The sequence below is a fragment of the Neoarthrinium moseri genome (assembly GCF_022829205.1).
Source record: "Neoarthrinium moseri strain CBS 164.80 chromosome Unknown scaffold58_Wmoseri_CBS_16480, whole genome shotgun sequence".
Classification (NCBI taxonomy): domain Eukaryota; kingdom Fungi; phylum Ascomycota; class Sordariomycetes; order Amphisphaeriales; family Apiosporaceae; genus Neoarthrinium; species Neoarthrinium moseri.
This window is the reverse complement of record NW_026055172.1, coordinates 26,758-45,086: the sequence shown is the minus strand read 5'-3', so window position 1 is coordinate 45,086 and position 18,329 is coordinate 26,758. Positions and strand designations below refer to the sequence as shown.

At 50.8% G+C, this 18,329-nt stretch overlaps 2 protein-coding genes across 2 annotated transcripts; one reads left to right on the top strand and one right to left on the bottom strand.

Moving 5' to 3' along the window:
* Positions 1–2,286: 2,286 nt before the first annotated feature.
* Positions 2,287–13,266, top strand: JN550_010730 (uncharacterized protein; the record flags this gene model as incomplete). Its single annotated transcript, XM_049309016.1, has 1 exon — positions 2,287–13,266. The coding sequence occupies one exon, from the start codon at positions 2,287–2,289 to the stop codon at positions 13,264–13,266; it is 10,980 nt and encodes a 3,659-aa protein (XP_049167256.1).
* Positions 13,267–14,114: 848 nt separating this feature from the next.
* Positions 14,115–17,998, bottom strand: JN550_010729 (uncharacterized protein; the record flags this gene model as incomplete). The annotated part of the gene is made up of 8 exons (XM_049309015.1): positions 14,115–14,955; positions 15,003–15,213; positions 15,272–15,671; positions 15,722–15,826; positions 15,878–16,268; positions 16,318–16,749; positions 16,806–17,800; positions 17,978–17,998. 8 exons carry the CDS (start codon positions 17,996–17,998, stop codon positions 14,115–14,117), a joined length of 3,396 nt encoding a protein of 1,131 aa, XP_049167255.1.
* Between the last annotated feature and the right edge of the window lie 331 nt (positions 17,999–18,329).

Here is an 18,329-nt window from a genome sequence, read left to right as displayed (position 1 = left end):
CAGTGATCGACATCGAGGCCAATCGTTTCCGGAGATTCCCGCCGACTCCTGTCCCTGCACCGAGTTATGTGATCCTAATGCCTACGTACAGCAAGATTTGCGATTGCATGCACCGTTGCAGTTACAGGGTATCAATGGCAATGCAACGCTGGTATCTTTAACAGTAGGTCTTACGGAAGGTACCTCGCTATAGCCAATGAGGAGTTCGACGAGTCGAGTGCTTTCATACACAGGAATCTTTCTCTGATAACTCTAATACTCTGCAGCGGCTTTCTTATCAGCGACTCTGAGCCAGGGCACAATGTACGTCCGTTTCGTTTAGGAAAGCCGATCCATAGTTGAGAGCTATCAAGGGGAAGAAGACATTTGCACGATGTGGCTCAATTCAGGCTCGAAACATGCAACTCTATGCTACAAAATACCTTCAGCAAAGGAAAAATGCATGGACGAACCGTGGCGCTCGGGAGTCTCACATCTCGGGTTCGGTTGGTTGACTCAAAGGTGGCGTAGTTCTTGTCTTCATGTCAACGATAGAGTTACGCATCTTAAGCCAGCCACGGCTTGCATGTATACGAATAAGCCAAGGCGTATGTCAATGACGATGTGAGGGCGAATTCGGACAAGCACATGGATCCAACAGGTATTCGGAAAGCCCCTAACTAATAGAAGGCAGCGAGTCTTACCGCTTATTCGAATGTAGTTCTACTACTTATTACAGTGGTTGCAGAATGGGAAAACGCCAATCTAATAGAAGGCAGCGATTCTAACCGCTTATTCGAATGTTGTTCTACTGCTTATTACACTGGTTGCAAAATGGGAAACCACCTATTTAGTAAAAGGTAGCGAGTCTAAACGCTTATTCGAATGTTGTTCTACTGCTTATTACATTGGGTACAAAATAGGAATCCATATAAGGGCGAGTTGGCCATTCGTCATTTCGTTTATCATTATATCTGGTCGTTGCTAGAGCAACTTGGGCTTCAAGCCACAGCAAGTTGGCCTCGCGACACATCGTTTTGTATTGTACTCAATCCTACTATCGTATCGGGCTTTTCAAACAAACGATTACCCGAGTACAGCAAATTCAGGAGCGCATTGTCGTACTACAGAAGTGAAGGATCTGCTGATGAGTCGTTCAACTGTTCAAGCCAGCCAGGATCCTTCACCAAGACCATCATTGTCTCGAAAGAGACTGGCCTTTGTGATGCACGGCCCACATATTTGAGAAGCAACTTCCGCGTAGTGATTCCTGCCGTATTCAGTGATTTGTTGCTGATGTTTGGAAAGTACGATGGTTGAGCAACAGTTGACCCAGCGTTTTTGAATGGGCTGGGGCTGGCCTGGGGGGCATGCGCGGGCGGTCGTTGTGACCTTCGGGCCAAGGTTGTCTTCCCACCAACGTCGGCTCTGTAGTCAACTCCGCTCAGTGAACCACAGGACTCGCCATAACATCTGACACTATCCACTCGAAAATAGTCGAAAAATTTGCGTCTTATATTTTAAAGAAGTACCATCACTTCAAAGATCAAGATCGACCCAATGGCGTAGCGAGAGTGATAGTGATCGGGCTGCGCCTTGCCGCATTCTAAGACCGCCGTTCGACCGCAAAGGCTATATTGCAATGCACGCGCAAGTCTCCTCAAATTTCTCACGTGGTATCACGAATGGCTGATAGCGCTGAGAATCAGCCACATCTGACTTGGCTGGCAGGGCTGGGAGTCAATGACTGACAGACCGACTAGCCATGCAAAGCATGGTTGAGACCTGTTTTATATGCAATCGCGTTGAGGCGGCGGCTAAGGCACGATCTCGGGATCTAGTTCCTTTCGGCTGCTTTACGGATGAGTACGATCGACGCTGCGCGCCACCGAACGCTGAGCGGAGACATCGAAATTTACACAGATCAAGGCTCGATCCAATTGACTGGAAGCCAAGACCAACTTTCCAATGCAGAGCCCATTAGCGTTGTCACAACGCACGGCGAGTGAGAGTACCTACCCGGGTATCGATACGTCGAGTGTGTCTGCCAAGCAAGGAGGAGATGGAACTGAGTACACATCAACATGCGTGTTCTGATGATGGTAAGGTCTCAGCCCAGTCCTGTTACGGTGGTAACTTCCGTGAGGTCACTGAATGTACCTGTTTTTACTAATGTTCCATCAACGCTTGGAGATGGAGAGCTCGGCATGAGATATAAAGGAAGTATCTCCACAAAAAGGAGACGTTCTGTGGATTGATAGTACGGAAGATAGGCCAAACCACGAGGGCAACGACCAGGGTGTGACAATGAGGTCGATACTTGGATTCCTCCTGATCGTGCAGGGGTTTATCTCTCCTGCCGAGGCTGTATTTCCCTTCCCGGTGAACGGCCCTGCGAATCCGCCGTTCACTTGCGATGCCAATGGATATATTATCGAGATCGATGACTTGTACAGCATCAGTCTTACAAATGCTGCATACAGCCTCGTCAAAGCCGCTGTATGGCCGAACCCTATCAACGCCATGGGATACAACATCCTGGACAATTACATGTATGGAATCGACCAAACCACCAATGCGGTTTTGCAGATATCTGGAAACGGGAACACGAAATCCTTAGGACTCCTCCCTACCGCCGCCAACGGTATCTTCTTCAACATCGGAGATTTTGCCCTCGGTGGTCAGTTCTACATTTCTGATGCTTACAACGTATGGTACCAGGTGGATCTTGCGCCTGGATCTGCGACATACGGGAATGTTATATCGTCTGGCGCGCTTGACAACCTTGGATATTATGTCGCCGATTGGGGATTCTTTCCCAATGCGGGAAACAATTTCTATACCATTGGCAGAACCATCAATGCGCCCGTCGTCTCAGTTATGTTGCGCTGGAGTCCTATTACGCACACATTTACGGTGTTGCAAACGTTCGGTTCCATCGTTGGGTCTAACACTTGGACATCCGTTTTCCCATCTCCCGATGGAAATCTGTTTGCGTTGGAGAATACTTCTGGACAGCTTTGGAAGTTCTTACTGTCAGGGGGAACACCCGTGTTGGTTGGGAACGGCCCAGTCCCGAGTGGCCGAAGCGATGGAGCACGTTGTGTCCTAGCTCCAACGTTTCTCGTGACCAGAACCACCATCATTTCAGCGACTGCGCCGGCTTTCACGTCGACCATCTCACAATCCGGTACTAATCCAGCCCAGGTAATCATCGGAGCGCCTGCAAGCACAACCACAATCACGACCTTGATCCCTAGCAACAGCGTCCCCTTCACGTCAACCGTCACGCAGACTGGCACCGCTCCAGGCCAGGTGATCATCGGGAGTCCATCGACTACGACTACGTTTACAACATTGGTGTCTGGTCCTGCCTTCACCTCGACCTTTTCACAAACTGGTACTGGCCCAGGGTCTATTGTTGTCGGAGCACCTTTGAGTACGAATACCGTCACAACTTTGGTGTCTGGTCCTGGCTTCACCTCAACTGTTCCACAGACTGGCACTGCCCCAGGAACGATTGTTGTCGGAGCCCCCTTAAGTACGAATACCGTTACAACCCTAGTATCTGGTCCTGGCTTCACCTCAACTGTTCCGCAGACTGGCACCGCCCCAGGGACGATAGTCGTCGGAGCGCCTCTTAGCACGAATACCGTTACAACATTGGTGTCCGGTTCTGCCTTCACGGCGACTATCTCACAGTCTGGTACCATCCCCGGTACCGTTATTGTCGGGAATACGTTTACAACCACTACGAGAACGACACTAGTCTCAGGTTCAGGCTTTTCTTCCACTATCTCGCAGTCAGGTACCGTCCCAGGTACTATTATCGTCGGAGCCCCTCTAAGCACGAATACCGTCACGACATTAGTGTCAGGTCCTGGCTTCACTTCGACTATTCCACAGACTGGCACTGCCCCAGGGACTGTGATTGTCGGGAACATGTTTACGACTACTACGAGGACAACTCTCGTCTCAGGTCCTGGCTTCACTTCGACTATCTCGCAGTCAGGTACTGTCCCAGGAACTGTTATTTTCGGGGATACATTTAGTACGAACACCATTACCACCCTAGTGTCTGGCCCTGCTTTTACTTCGACTATCTCTCAGTCTGGGACCATCCCTGGTACCGTTATTTTTGGGGACACGTTCTCTACTACCACGAGGACGACGTTAGTTGTAGGTCCTGGTTTTACTTCGACTATTCCACAGACTGGTACCATCCCTGGTACTGTCATTATCGGAAACCAACTAAGTACAAATACGATAACCACCTTGGTTTCTGGTTCTGCTTTCACTTCGACTGTTCCACAATCTGGTACGATACCGGGGACCGTTATTATTGGGGGTCCATTCAGCACAAATACGATAACCACCTTGGTTTCTGGTCCTGGGTTTACCTCGACTATTCCGCAAAGTGGTACTACACCGGGGACTGTTATTATCGCAGATCCACTAAGTACCAATACGATAACTACTTTGGTCTCTGGTCCTGCTTTCACTTCGACTGTCCCACAATCTGGCACCATACCGGGAACCATTATTTTCGGGAATCCATTTAGCACAAATACGATAGTCACCTTAGCCCCTGGCACAGGGTTTACCTCGACTATTCCACAGTCTGGTTCTATTCCGGGGACAGTTATTATCGGTGGGCCATTTGGCACAAATACGATAACCACCTTGATTTCCGGCTCAGGGTTCACCTCGACTGTGCCACAGTCTGGTACTATACCTGGAACTGTAATTATCGGAGCTTCGCTGAGCACAAATACGATAACAAGCTTGGTTTCTGGCCCTGCTTTTACGTCAACTATTCCACAAAGTGGCACTACACCGGGGACTATTATAGTTGGGGATCCCTTTAGCACAAACACAATAACTACCTTAGTTACTGAGCCACCCTTTACATCGACTGTTTCACAAACTGGTACTGTCCCAGGAACTATCATTATTGGTATTCAGTTGAGCACGACTACAGTAACTACCTTGGTAACTGGACCAGCTTTTACGTCAACTGTGTCTCAATCTGGCACTGCTCCAGGCACGGTCATAATTGGTAATATGGCTAGCACGACCACGATTACGACCTTGGTAACTGGATCGCCATTCACGTCAACCATCTCGCAAACTGGCGCTATTCCAGGCACCGTTATTATTGGAGACATGCTTATAACTACCACGATTACGACCCTGGTGACTGGAGCACCGTTTACGTCGACTATTCCGCAGTCTGGTACTGTTCCAGGGACGGTGATAATTGGAGATATGCTAAGCACTACCACGATTACGACCTTGGTAACCGGGCCAGCCTTTACGGTGACTGTGCCGCAGTCTGGTACTATTCCAGGAACAGTTATTATCGGAGACACATTAAGCACAACTACAGTCACGACCCTAGTTACTGGGGCCCCCTTTACCTCGACAATAGCTTCGCAATCTGGTACTATACCTGGAACAGTGGTGATTGGCGATACTCTAAGCACTACTACGATTACGACTCTGGTGACCGGTACTCCATTCACGTCGATAATAGCTTCGCAATCTGGTACGATTCCAGGAACTGTGGTCATTGGGGATACCCTAAGCACAACTACACTTACGACTCTGGTAACTGGTGCACCCTTTACCTCGACGATTGCTTCACAATCTGGTACTATCCCTGGAACGGTGCTTATTGGAGACATGGTCAGCACTACTACAATAACAACCCTAGTCACTGGTGATCCCTTCACATCGACGGTTGCCTCTCAATCTGGTACTATACCAGGAACCGTTGTTGTGGGGGACACACTAAGCACGACTACGATTACGACTCTGGTGTCGGGAGAGCCATTCACCTCGACGATTGCTTCGCAATCTGGCACCATACCGGGTACTGTCCTTATTGGAGATGTGCTGAGTACTACTACTATTACGACATTAGTTTCTGGGCCGCCTTATACCTCAACTCTCGCTTCACAATCTGGCACGGTTCCTGGAACTGTTCTTGTCGGTAACCCGTTCAGTACGGATACGATTACAACCTTGGTATCTGGCCCTGCTTTTACCTCAACTGTCGCCTCACAGTCGGGGACTGCTCCTGGAACCGTTATTATCGGGGATCCCTTTACTACAGATACGGTCACGACCCTGGTATCAGGCCCTGCATTTACCTCGACTGTAGCCTCGCAATTTGGCACAGTTCCTGGAACTGTCATTATCGGCGATCCGTTTAGTACTAACACAATTACAACATTGGTGTCTGGACCTGCTTTTACCTCAACTGTTACCTCGCAGTCAGGGACTGCTCCTGGAACCGTTGTTATTGGGGAACCGTTCAGTACAGACACGATTATCACCTTGGTGTCAGGTCCAGCCTTTACTTCTACTATAGCCTCGCAGTCTGGGACTATTCCTGGAACCGTTGTTGTCGCGTACCCAATTAGTACAGACACGATCACCACCTTAGTATCAGGCCCGGCTTTTACCTCAACAGCTGCTTCGCAATCTGGCACTACTCCCGGTACCGTAATTATCGGCGACCCGTTCACTACAGACACAATTACCACGCTTGTGTCTGGGCCGGCTTTTACCACAACTGTTGCAATCCAGTCAGGTACTATCCCGGGTACTGTTGTTATTGGCGATCCATTGACCACTGATACCATAACCACCTTCATCTCGGGACCTGCTTTCACCTCAACTGTTGCATCCCAGTCGGGCACCACCCCCGGTACCGTTATTATCGGAGATCCATTTAGTACAGACACGATCACTACCCTCGTATCTGGGCCAGGCTTCACCTCCACTGCTGCAACTCAGTCAGGTACTATCCCGGGTACCGTTATTATCGGGGATTCTTTTAGCACAGACACGATTACTACCCTCGTATCTGGTCCAGCTTTTACTTCGACTATTGCGTCGCAATCTGGTACTATCGCGGGTACCGTTGTTATTGGAGAGCCATTAACTACAACGACAATTACGACTCTAGTTACTGGTCCTCCATTTACTTCGACTATTTCGCAGTCAGGTGAAATCCCAGGTACTGTTATTATTGGAGATCTGTTGAGTACGACTACTATTACCACGTTTATTCCTAGTGGCCCTGCGTTCACTTCTACCATACCGCAATCAGGCACCGTCCCCGGAACAGTGCTGATCGGCGACCCGGAGACTACAGCCACAATTACGACTCTAGTTACTGGTCTTCCGTTTACTTCAACTATATCGCAATCGGGCACTGTCCCTGGTACCGTGATTATTGGGGACCCGGAGTCTACAACTACAATTACCACACTCGTCGCTGGTCCTGCATTTACTTCGACTATATCCCAATCTGGCGCCGTCCCTGGGACCGTGATAATCGGCGATCCGGAATCCACTACTACTATTACCACTTTCATTCCCAGTGGTTCTGCATTTACTTCAACCATTTTACAGTCTGGCACTGTTCCAGGGACTATAATTATTGGGGACCCTGAATCTACCATTACGATTACCACTTTTATTCCCAGTGGTCCTGCATTTACTTCAACTGTTTCACAGTCAGGTTCTGTCCCAGGAACTGTGATTGTGGGAGACCCGGAGTCTACAACTACAATTACCATACTGATTCCTACTGGCCCTGCATTCACGTCGACCGCTTCGCAGTCGGGCACTGTTCCTGGGACGATAATTATTGGTGACCCAGAATCTACGACTACAATCAGCACGCTGATTCCCAGCGGGCCTGCATTTACATCGACTATTGCATCGCAGTCAGGCACTATCCCAGGAACTGTCGTTGTGGGAAACCCGGAATCTACGACTACAATCAGTACGTTGATTCCCAGCGGACCAGCGTTTACTTCAACTATTGCGTCGCAGTCAGGCACTGTACCAGGAACGGTTATTGTCGGAGACCCGGAGTCTACAATTACAATTACCACAATCATCCCTAGCGGCACTGCGTTTACTTCGACTGTTGCTTCACAGCTAGGCACCATCCCAGGAACGGTTGTTCTCGGAGACCCGGAGTCTACAACTACGATTACCACGCAGATTCCCAGCGGTCTTCCATATACCTCCACCATTGCATCGCAGTCTGGTGCCGTCCCAGGGACCGTGATTGTTGGAGAGCCGTTAACCACAGTTACAATTACGACCTCAATTGCCAGTGGCCCTGCCTTCACGTCCACTATTGCGTCTCAGGTCGGTACTGCTCCAGGGACCGTAATCGTTGGAGAGCCGCTCACTACTATAACTATAACCACTTTTGTTGCCAATGGCCCAGGATTTACGTCGACTATCGCGTCGCAGTCTGGCTCGGTGCCTGGTACGGTAATCGTAGGGGAACTATTGACGACGACCACTATTACCACCTTGATCCCTAGTGGTCCTGCATTCACCTCGACCATATTGCAATCTGATACTGTTCCTGGTACAATTATTATTGGGGATCCATTCTCTACGGTCACCATAACTACTACAATTCCAGATAGTAGTCCCGCTTATACCTCGACTATCTCGCAATCAGGCACCATTCCTGGTACAATTGTTATCGGGGAGCCGTCAGCGAGTACATCGACCTCGCTCAGCACCACCGAGACAAGCTCTAGCGATGTTGAGCCCACTCTGAGCAGCACCTCCTCCTTCCTGACCACGATCCAGAGCCTGACAGACACGACCACATCATCCGTTAGCAATACCAGCACATCCAGCGATGAGGCGACATCTACTACCGAGTCATCCTTCTCGACCAGCGAGTCCAGCGACGATACCACCTCTACGACAGCGTCACCCGTCTTGACCAGTACGTCCAGCAACGAGCCCGCGGTTACTACTGAGTCAACCTCTTCGACCAGTACGTCCAGCGATGAGGCGACATCTACTACCGAGTCATCCTTCTCGACCAGCGAGTCCAGCGACGAGGCCACCTCTACGACAGCGTCACCCGTCTTGACCAGTACGTCCAGCAACGAGCCCGCGGTTACTACTAAGTCAACCTCTTCGACCAGTACGTCCAGCGATGAGGCGACATCTACTACCGAGTCATCCTTCTCGACCAACGAGTCCAGCGACGAGGCCACCTCTACGACAGCGTCACCCGTCTTGACCAGTACGTCCAGCAACGAGCCCGCGGTTACTACTGAATCAACCTCTTCGACCAGTACGTCCAGTGAGGAGGCGACATCTACTACCGATTCATCCTTTTCGACCAGTACGTCTAGCAATGAAACTACATCTACAATTGAGCTACCCGCCTCGACCAGCACGTCTAGTGAGGAATTCACGTCTACGGCCGAGCTACCCGCCTCGACCAGTACGTCCAGTGAGGAGGCGACATCTACTACAGAGTCATCCCTCTCGACTAGCGAGTCCAGCGAGGAGCTCAGCTCTACGGCTGAGACTACCCTTACTACTGAGCCCACCCTTACTACCGAGTTATCCCTTTCGACCAGCGAAACCAGTACCTTAGGCTCGCTGTTGACCACCGGGATGGATACGAGCTCCAATGGTGTGGCACCAACTCTCTCAACTTCGGCTCCCCTTTCGACGGATAGCTCTATGGCAATCACCTCGTCCTCGACTGTAACTACTCCTACCTCACGGAGGGATACGAGCTTTAACGGTGTGGAGCCAACCTTCGTTGTTATAACCTCGCTGTTTGTCAGTGGCTCGGTAACCTTCACGTCGCTCATCACCATTGCTATTTCTACCTCTAAGACTGACACGAGCTTCAATGGTGTGGAGCCAACTCTTTCGATTTCAACGTCGCTTTCGACAACTGGCTCCCAAGCACTCACCTCGCCCTCAACTTCAACTATCAGCCTTGCTATCTCAACGACGATTACCTCACTCTCGGTTAGTGGAACTGACACATCAACTTCATCATCAACCTCAGACATCACATCAAGCCAGCCGACTAGCTCTGATGGGGTAGAGCCCATCCTCTCAAGTTCGACATCGTTTTCAGATAGTAGCTCTCTCACAATTATCTCGCTTCCAACGTCAACTGTTAGTCCCATCATCCCTACCACGATAACATCGCTCTCGGTCAACGGAAATACCACATCAACTTTGTTCTCCACCTCAAGCCTCACTAGCGTCGTTGCGTCTACTTCAGAACCCATCACGTCTAGTTCAGCGGCTCCAATCACTTCCACATTTGAGAGCAGCACCATCACAAGCGATCCAGTCACTATTGTGACTTCGTTGTCAACAACGGGAAACAGCACGTTTCCTATCATATCTACCTTGACTCTCGAATCTAGTGGTTCCACTGTCGAGACTAGTTATTCTACCACTTCAACTACAGAGTCTAGCATCTCTAGTTTATTGGATGTTTCTACGTCTACATCGACAAGTGGTACTAGTATCTTTACATCTCTTTCAACCTCGTCCGTTTCGATATCAGAGTCATCCACCCAGTCAGTGGAACCTATTGAGACATCATTAAGCTTCACCATTTCAGTGTCAACTTCCATCTCAGTCAGCGGCACTAGCACGTCAACGTCCTTATCGACAGTCAGCGTTCCGGTCAGTAGCACGTCACCGACTGATACAACTTCAACTACGGAGACTTCAACTACGGAGACTTCAACTACGGAGACTTCAACTACGGAGACTTCAACTACGGAGACTCTGACGACGGAGCTTTCAACGATGCAGCCTTCAACGATGGAGCCTTCAACGATGGAGCCTTCAACAATGGAGCCTTCAACGACGGAACCTTCGACTAGAATCACAAACGAGACGCAGTCTTCGACCTGGAGCGTTGCACCAATCACATCTGAAACTGCATCAATAACATCCACAGTAGAGTCGACCGGCTTCACCATTTCCATTTCAACCTCCTTGGTTACTAGCGGTACAAGCACGTTTACGACTCTCTTGACCACCAGTCTTCCTCTCACGTCAGTTTTACCAACCTCATCATCAGCTGAATTTCCGACTACAGAGACTATTTCAACTACAGAGACTGTAACTTCCGAGAGCTCAACTGAATCCGTGGCTCCGGGAACAACATTTACAACCTTGGAGAGTTCCACTGAATCTGTGGCTCCTGGAGCACAGACTACAACTACCGAGATCTCGACTATCGAGAGTTCAACTGGATTCGTGGCTCCCGGCACCCAGCCTACAACTATCGAAAGCTCGACGGATTCAGTCGCTCCCGGAACGCAGACGACAGCCACCGAGACACCCACTTTCAACAGCTCGAGCGAGTCTGCGACTCCTGGAACGCAAACTACACCTAATGAGAGCTCGACTGCATCCGTCGCCCCCGGAACACAGACCACAGCCACCGAGAACCCTGCCACTGAGACCTCTATCACCGAGGACTCGAGTACAACTACCAGGATACAGACCATGGAGAGCTCGAATGAATCCGTGGCTCCTGGGACACAGACTACGTCCACTGAGACTTCTACCGAGTCCGTAGGCCCAACACCTACTGTCTCGACTACGGAGTTAGAGGTAACTGCTGCGGAATCTTCGACCACGGAGACTTCATTGACAGAGTTGTCTACTATCTCTGTCGCTCCTGAAACGTCAACAACGGCAACTGAGACTGAGCTTTCCACCACTTCGATTGGGCCTACGACTGATAATGAGGCGTCCACCGTCTCGATACGCCCAACATCTACTCAGACTGAATCTGTAACGACTGAGACTGAGCTTTCCACTGCTTCGGTTAGGCCTACAACAGTCATATACCCAACATTTATCCCCACAGAATCTGCAACGACGAAACTTGAGTCTTCCACTGCCTCCGCTGAGCCAACATTTACTCAGACCGAGCCCACAACGACCGAGACGGAATCTACAATGGCCGAGACTGGGTCGTCCACCGCCTCGCCTACGTCGGATGTATACCCCACCTTTGCCAAGACTGAACGTGCAACGACGGAGCCTGAGTCTTCTGCTGCCTCCGCTGATCCAACACTTATTCAGACCAGACCCACAACGGCCAAGACGGAACCTGCAACAACAAAGACTGAGTCTTCCGCCGCTTCACTTGGACCTACGACGGTTGTCTATTCCAAATTGACACAGATTGACACTGCAATGACAGAGACTGGAACCGAATATGAGACTGGTGTATCAACAGGATCGGTCAGGCCTAATACCTCGATGGCAGGATCCTCAATTGACTCTGGTGAGCCAACGATAACAGACAAAAAGGTCTACCTGACCGGCCCTCTAACGGAATCGACTTACACTTCGACGTACACCTATGCAGCGGTATACCACACTGATGGCAGTCCAACAACGGAGACCAAGACTGCGACAACCACATGGTGTCCTGGTGAGAGTAATCATGCAAAGTCACCCTACACGAAGGGCCATTACGGCTTAGGGCCTGTGGAGCCAAACCATTTTAAGGGCCTATACGACACCGACGGTGCCCACGCGGTACCTAAACCCCCATACAAGAAGCCAACTTACACCTCCACGTATATCCAGCCAACAACCTATACAATCACCTCGTGTCACCCAGCCAGTACGAAGTGTGTCGTTGGACAGCTTACCACCGAGACTAAAACCCTAATCACGACGTGGTGTCCTGGAGAGGAGAAGTCTACGAAGCATGTCAAGCCGGATGTGCCTAATGTTTCGGATCCTGCTAAGCAGCACCGCAAACCCCAAACAGGCAAACCGCCTGTGATGGACTACAATGCAATGCAGCCACTTAAGACTTCGACGTATACCGAGAAGACAACTTATACTATCACGTCATGCCATCCCACGGTCACCAAATGCCATATTGGTGGTGTTACTACGGGTACTCACACGCACACTTCCACTTACTACGCTGGAGAGGGCGAGGCTGTTGGTGTGCATCACCCCTTTAACCCCGAGGGACACCACGTAGAGGATTACTCGAATACCCCCGGTCCCAAACCGGATAGCTATAAAACTACAGCCAAAGACCCGGCTCAGGACCTGGCTCATTCCCCTTCGACTTTTCAGGCATCTACCTTCAAGGTTTCTACGTACCCTGCTGCCGCTGAACCCGGAAAGCCGGGTGCTCCTGGATTACCCCATGCAGACACATCTAACTGGGGCTCATATAGTCCCAAAGGTGGTGAGAAGCCTGATTCTGCGGCCAAACCCGGCCCTGGCCCAGCTGGTAGTAAGCCAGGACACGAGAAGGGTGACCCTACAGCCACTTCCAAGGCCGATGCCGCTGGAACTCAAGGCAATGAAGCTGCAACCGCACCGGGCCCTCAGCCGACGTACGCTACTGCTGAGGCTTCCAACATCCAACTCTTTTACGTATCTGCTTTTATTGCAATTATTATGAGTTTGTTATAGATTGAGAGCATATATAGAGCACCGCGAGGGATATTGCTTTAGATACTCATATATAACTCTTCCAGTAACTTGCATTGTCAATAAACTCGGTGAATGGTGTCACATATTGTATCCTTAGGTATTTGGTTTTCTCCAAAAGTCGAGATCTGTTCGTGAATTATACACATTAGTCACTCTCTATTACGCCATGGGACAATAACGAAATGCAGTTCGAATGATCTGTTAGGCAATAGAGTTGTCACCATGATACATTCATCCGAACTAGTAATGGATGAAATTCAGATCATGTTCATGATTTTTTTTTACTGCTCTCTATCTGCTATGAGCAATTCTCATTCCATCGCTGTCAGTAAAGAAACACATCGCTCCTCATCTGCCGCGCTGTGACAAGAAAACCCCGCTGGACCCTGCTGCTAGGCTTGGTGCGTGTAACAAAAAGTTTCGTCACATGCACGACGTACCGCAGACGCCTGAGATTCTATGCCTCACGGCAGTTTCCAATGTTCGGGTTACCGGAAACCCCGATTCTTGTCAGCCTCCCTCCCGAACACCGTGCTTCGTTCAAGCATGGCTCGGGGCCAAGCTGGTGGCCCCCCTTCGCCTGAGGGAAGCATAGTGGACTGCATCAGATGTCTCATAGCTCTGGGCGCCCTTGGCACGCCCTTCTGCAGTGGCAGGTTTACCACGGTTGAGGCAGCATTGACAGCGCCTCGCCTCTCGCTCTCCCATGTTCCTGGTTGGTCTTTCCTTTCATCAAGGGCATCTTGCATGATGTAGGCTTTGTGCTCATCAGCTGTGATATGGGCCAGGGGTTTCTGCTCCTAGCGTAGCCCTTCAAAATTGAAGCCCTATCTCAAATTTGATGTTCGGTTTCCCGTCCAGATGGGGCTGCTGCCAAAAGCGCCCACACCGCCTCCCGCCTTGCGCACGGGTGTACTAGGGCCTGTATTGCCGTCGATGGGGGGTGTCTCAGTTCGGGGTAAAGTGTTCGGGCCTTGCTTTGAAGGTGGCTTGAAATTCATGGCGAAACCCTTGGAGTAGATATCTTGCAGCATGGACTCGAAAATACCGGCGTCTGTGAACTCTTGGTACTTGCGGTACAACCTGAGGGCTGTCCGCGCATCCTCGATAGAATCGTGGGTCTCCAGTTGGATGTCCTCTTTGAGCAAGCACCACGCAAGGAACTGCAGACTGAGCTTTCGTTTCTTGCTTTGCTGGAAGAAGAGGTCGCTCGTGTCAATGATTTGAGCACGAGGCACGTGTATGTTTATCACACGGAAATCTTGCTTCAAACCGTGTCCGAGGAACATGCAACCCAGGTTTAGAAGAATCCACATCTTCTTATACACGATCTTGAGTGGTACCAATGTGTGTCGTGTTCTCCTAGGATCTAGATCGTCGGGGACGATGCCAGAGTATGCTGTCAGGTAATCGACGACCTTCTCCTTGATATGGACATAGTCGTCGATGAAGGGCACGCCTTCGTCAATTCCACTGCCCCGCAAAACAGATGTTCTCGCAAGAGCATGCACTGTTGGACGGACCGTTCTCTCGTCGCCATCGGAAGTTATCTCGATTTCGGCACTCGAGGTCGATACAAATTCGGTATCAATAGCGATGATAGTGTCGGGTGTGACCTTTTCCTTCCCTTCGTCCAGAGTTCGGTAGGTCTTATCCGGCATATTCGGCCTGTGTCATGTTAGTAAGCTGTAATTGATACAGTCTAGGTAACTTACTTCATGTCATAGTAGAGGAGACTTGTGTCTAACCTAGCCTTCCAGCTATCATCTATCTTGTTGAATTCCTTCAGCTGGAAGGTTATGACAGATGGTGTTTTCCATGACGTATTAAAGGTTAAGGCTTCCTTCGTAGAGATAGGTTTTACGTGGAAGTCATTGAATATGTGCCATTGACTTTGACCCGGAGTATTGGCTGCGGAATGGGCAACTGTATAGCACGTCAGTATGTGGGGCTCAACCTGAGAGTTGCAATAGGTTAAACGCACCATTCACCATAGCCACAACATGACAGTCTCTGTGACCGGTGTCAATGTTGACCGCTACTCCTGTCAGGGAATATTCAACAATCTGGTGGTAGCTGCGCTGTCGATGGTACTCCAGGTCTTTCCCTTCATAGCAGAAGAATTGGCCACCATTCACTATAATTCCGATCTCTTCCGGCAACCACCCTGGTGTAGCCCACAGCCTACGGTGCTCGTCGCGGATGTTCCCAGCCAGCAGAGTCAGAACAACGGGTAGATTTCGTGTGACCTTTTTGCTGCTCAACAAGTTATACTTTTTGCAGGAGGCGCACCAGCCCTTGGTCGTTATGTCTCTCTCTACACTCTTCTTAAGAATCTGAGAAAACGTGACTCTGGGGCTCTTAGCATGCCTGGACCCGGATTTCTAGACTATGTCAGCTCATATTCTTGGAACCCCAGTGGGTGGCAACTTACGCTCGATTCGTATATCAGCTCCTGCACATAACTGGAAGCGGGCTTAGTAGTCTCGCTTCCGCAATGAGTGCACCTAATGGAGCTAATTGCGGTGGTTTCCAGAAGCTGAGACGGTGAGTTTGTAACGGGATAACTCAACATAGCATCATGACATACCTTCTCCATTGGCCTTGTCTGATCTATGCGTTTATAGTCGGCCGCAATCTTGTCAAGCATGAATCGGGAGAAGTTTTGCAGCATGGCCGTTCGGGTTGTCGAAGAACGAGGAAGCTCCTCGAGGAGGCCAAGGTTAGACGCCTGCGGATGATAGCTCACGATTCTGAGGAGGTTGGATGCATGGCAGGGGGCTCCATCCGCTTTGGAGAGCATGTCGAAGAGGAACCCTAGCTCGCAGAGCAGGCACAGCTCATCATAGCAGTGCGAAGCAGTATGCTGCATGGCAAAGTTTCGAACAGCAGGCGTGAAGAACAAGACCTGGAGAAGAGAGTTCGCATAGCAGTTCATGATGTGGTTCTGCAAGCCTGCATATGAAGTTTTGTTGTAGAACCTGCAATCGTCAGTCATTGGGATTCTAGTCAGGGCATGGACTTGCTTACCCGAAGTCAAAGTCGTCAATGCCAAATTTGCTAAATTGAATATCAACGCTCTGATACAGCTCAGGAACGTTAACTTTGCTGCTCTCAAGAGGCGTATTGGTCACTGTCGAGAGAGGGTCGACAACTATCTCCTCCGGCGCCGGTGTGCCGGCTGGTGAATGTGCAAACTCCCTGGCCTGTTCACTGAGAAACTTGGGCTTGTTCAGCAAGCCTTGCTCTTTCGTATTTTTGAGTCGTCGAGTATCTTCGGCTTGGTTCCTGCGAAGGCCCCTTGTATTCTTGCCGTAGAAGCCCCAATCCCTGTGCTGAAGACTGGCCAGGAACTGGGGGTCGTCCTTGACCGGAGGAGCGCCAACCTCGTAGACAGTATCCGTTGGCCACGCTGACAGGAGTGTCTCCCTATAGTACGGCATGCCAATGGAGCTCAACGGTCTGCTTTCGATATTAGCAACTTGACAGAGGACAAGGAACAATCATGTGCAACCTACGTGCTGTCTGCCCAGTCCACGCTGGGTGCTGGTACCTCCTGATCTGCGGTCTCGATGAGGGTAGGAAGCTCGGCGAAGTGTATCTTGGATGGTGAGCCCCACACATGGATGTTGCAATCACCGTCAGCCAAGGCTATAGCCTCACCAGACGGCGCAATGTCAACGCTGTTTAGAAACAGTGTGTTCGCTTGTCGAACGTTGGTCGTGTTGGGATTCATCAGGTCGACAACATGCATCTGACCACTCTGGGACACGACAATGCTGGTGGTCGACATCCTGGGATGCATTCGTACATAGGCACCGCCGGCTGGAAAAGGGACAGGACTCATGGATACCATGTTCTTCAAGTCGAAGACGTTGACGTAGGGGTCAAACATGCTGTACCCTTGCTGGCGCGGCGTAATACCACAGGTGACAATGAAGTCGTGCTGTGCGTCCATGTCGCTCACGGTGCCCGAGTGCGGCGTCCACACCTTGTTAACCTTGAAGGTCAGAGGGTCCAGGATGTGGACACTGGACCCCGTTGTCGCAGCGCAGATATACCGGCTCCTCCTCATGATCTTGTAGTGCGTGTCGGCGGGGATGACCTTCACGACCTCTCCTTTGTTTACATCGATGACGAGCATCGTGTCCTGCTCGCCTGCGACCAAGATCTCCGCGGTGCCCTTCGAGGTGAAGGTCATGCATCGTAGTTCCTTCATGCCCTCGTGTCGAATAGTCCATAGCGGCGGGCCCCTTCGCATGGCCATGTGTACACTCTTGGAGCCGAGCACAATAACACCCTTATCGTTGAAAAGCAGCTGGTGCACTTTTCCATCCTGCGACGCGTGGGCCTTGAAGGAGGTGTAGGGCTCCAAGGCCGTGCCGTAGAAAGAGCACACCCTGCCATACTCATTGCCCGCCCACAGCAGCTCCTGTGTCGTATCGAAGGACAGCGTCGTTACTGGTGTTTGATGCGCTCTAAGTCCCGGGGGAGGCAAAGGTACCCGGGCAACCTAAAGATGCAGAAGAGGCCTGTGTCAGTATGATACGGTTGGGCGCGCGGCTTGCTTGGCCATAAGAGCTGGAACAGGTGTGCCTGGAGAGACTCATGGCACTGAATCCCACCACGCCAAGGTGCAATTGGGGTTCCGACCACGGCCAGAGGCTGCCCTGCAGTGTGCGACACGTACCTCGTCCCAGTCCGGATCCATCGTGACGGCTGTCTGTCATCGTCTCCCAGCGAACGAGTGAGGGGAATGCTTCGTGACCGGAGCGACTGCGTCCGTGAAAGAGCGATCTGGAGTCTGTCGGTGCTGCTCTGCTGCCGTCCGCCCTTGTTGCTGAGCAAGCGGGCTCCCCTGCTACATCGATATTGCAATGAGAATGCGAATCGAGACGGCAGATTCCAAGCTGCTGGCGCGAGCTCACTGTCGGTTTCGGTTTGCTTGAACGCGAAGCGAGCCCTCCAGATTTTAGCGCGGGGCAGCCTGGTCCGAGCGCCTCTTCCTCTTCCTCTTCCTCTTCCAGCCAGATAGCCTCCAG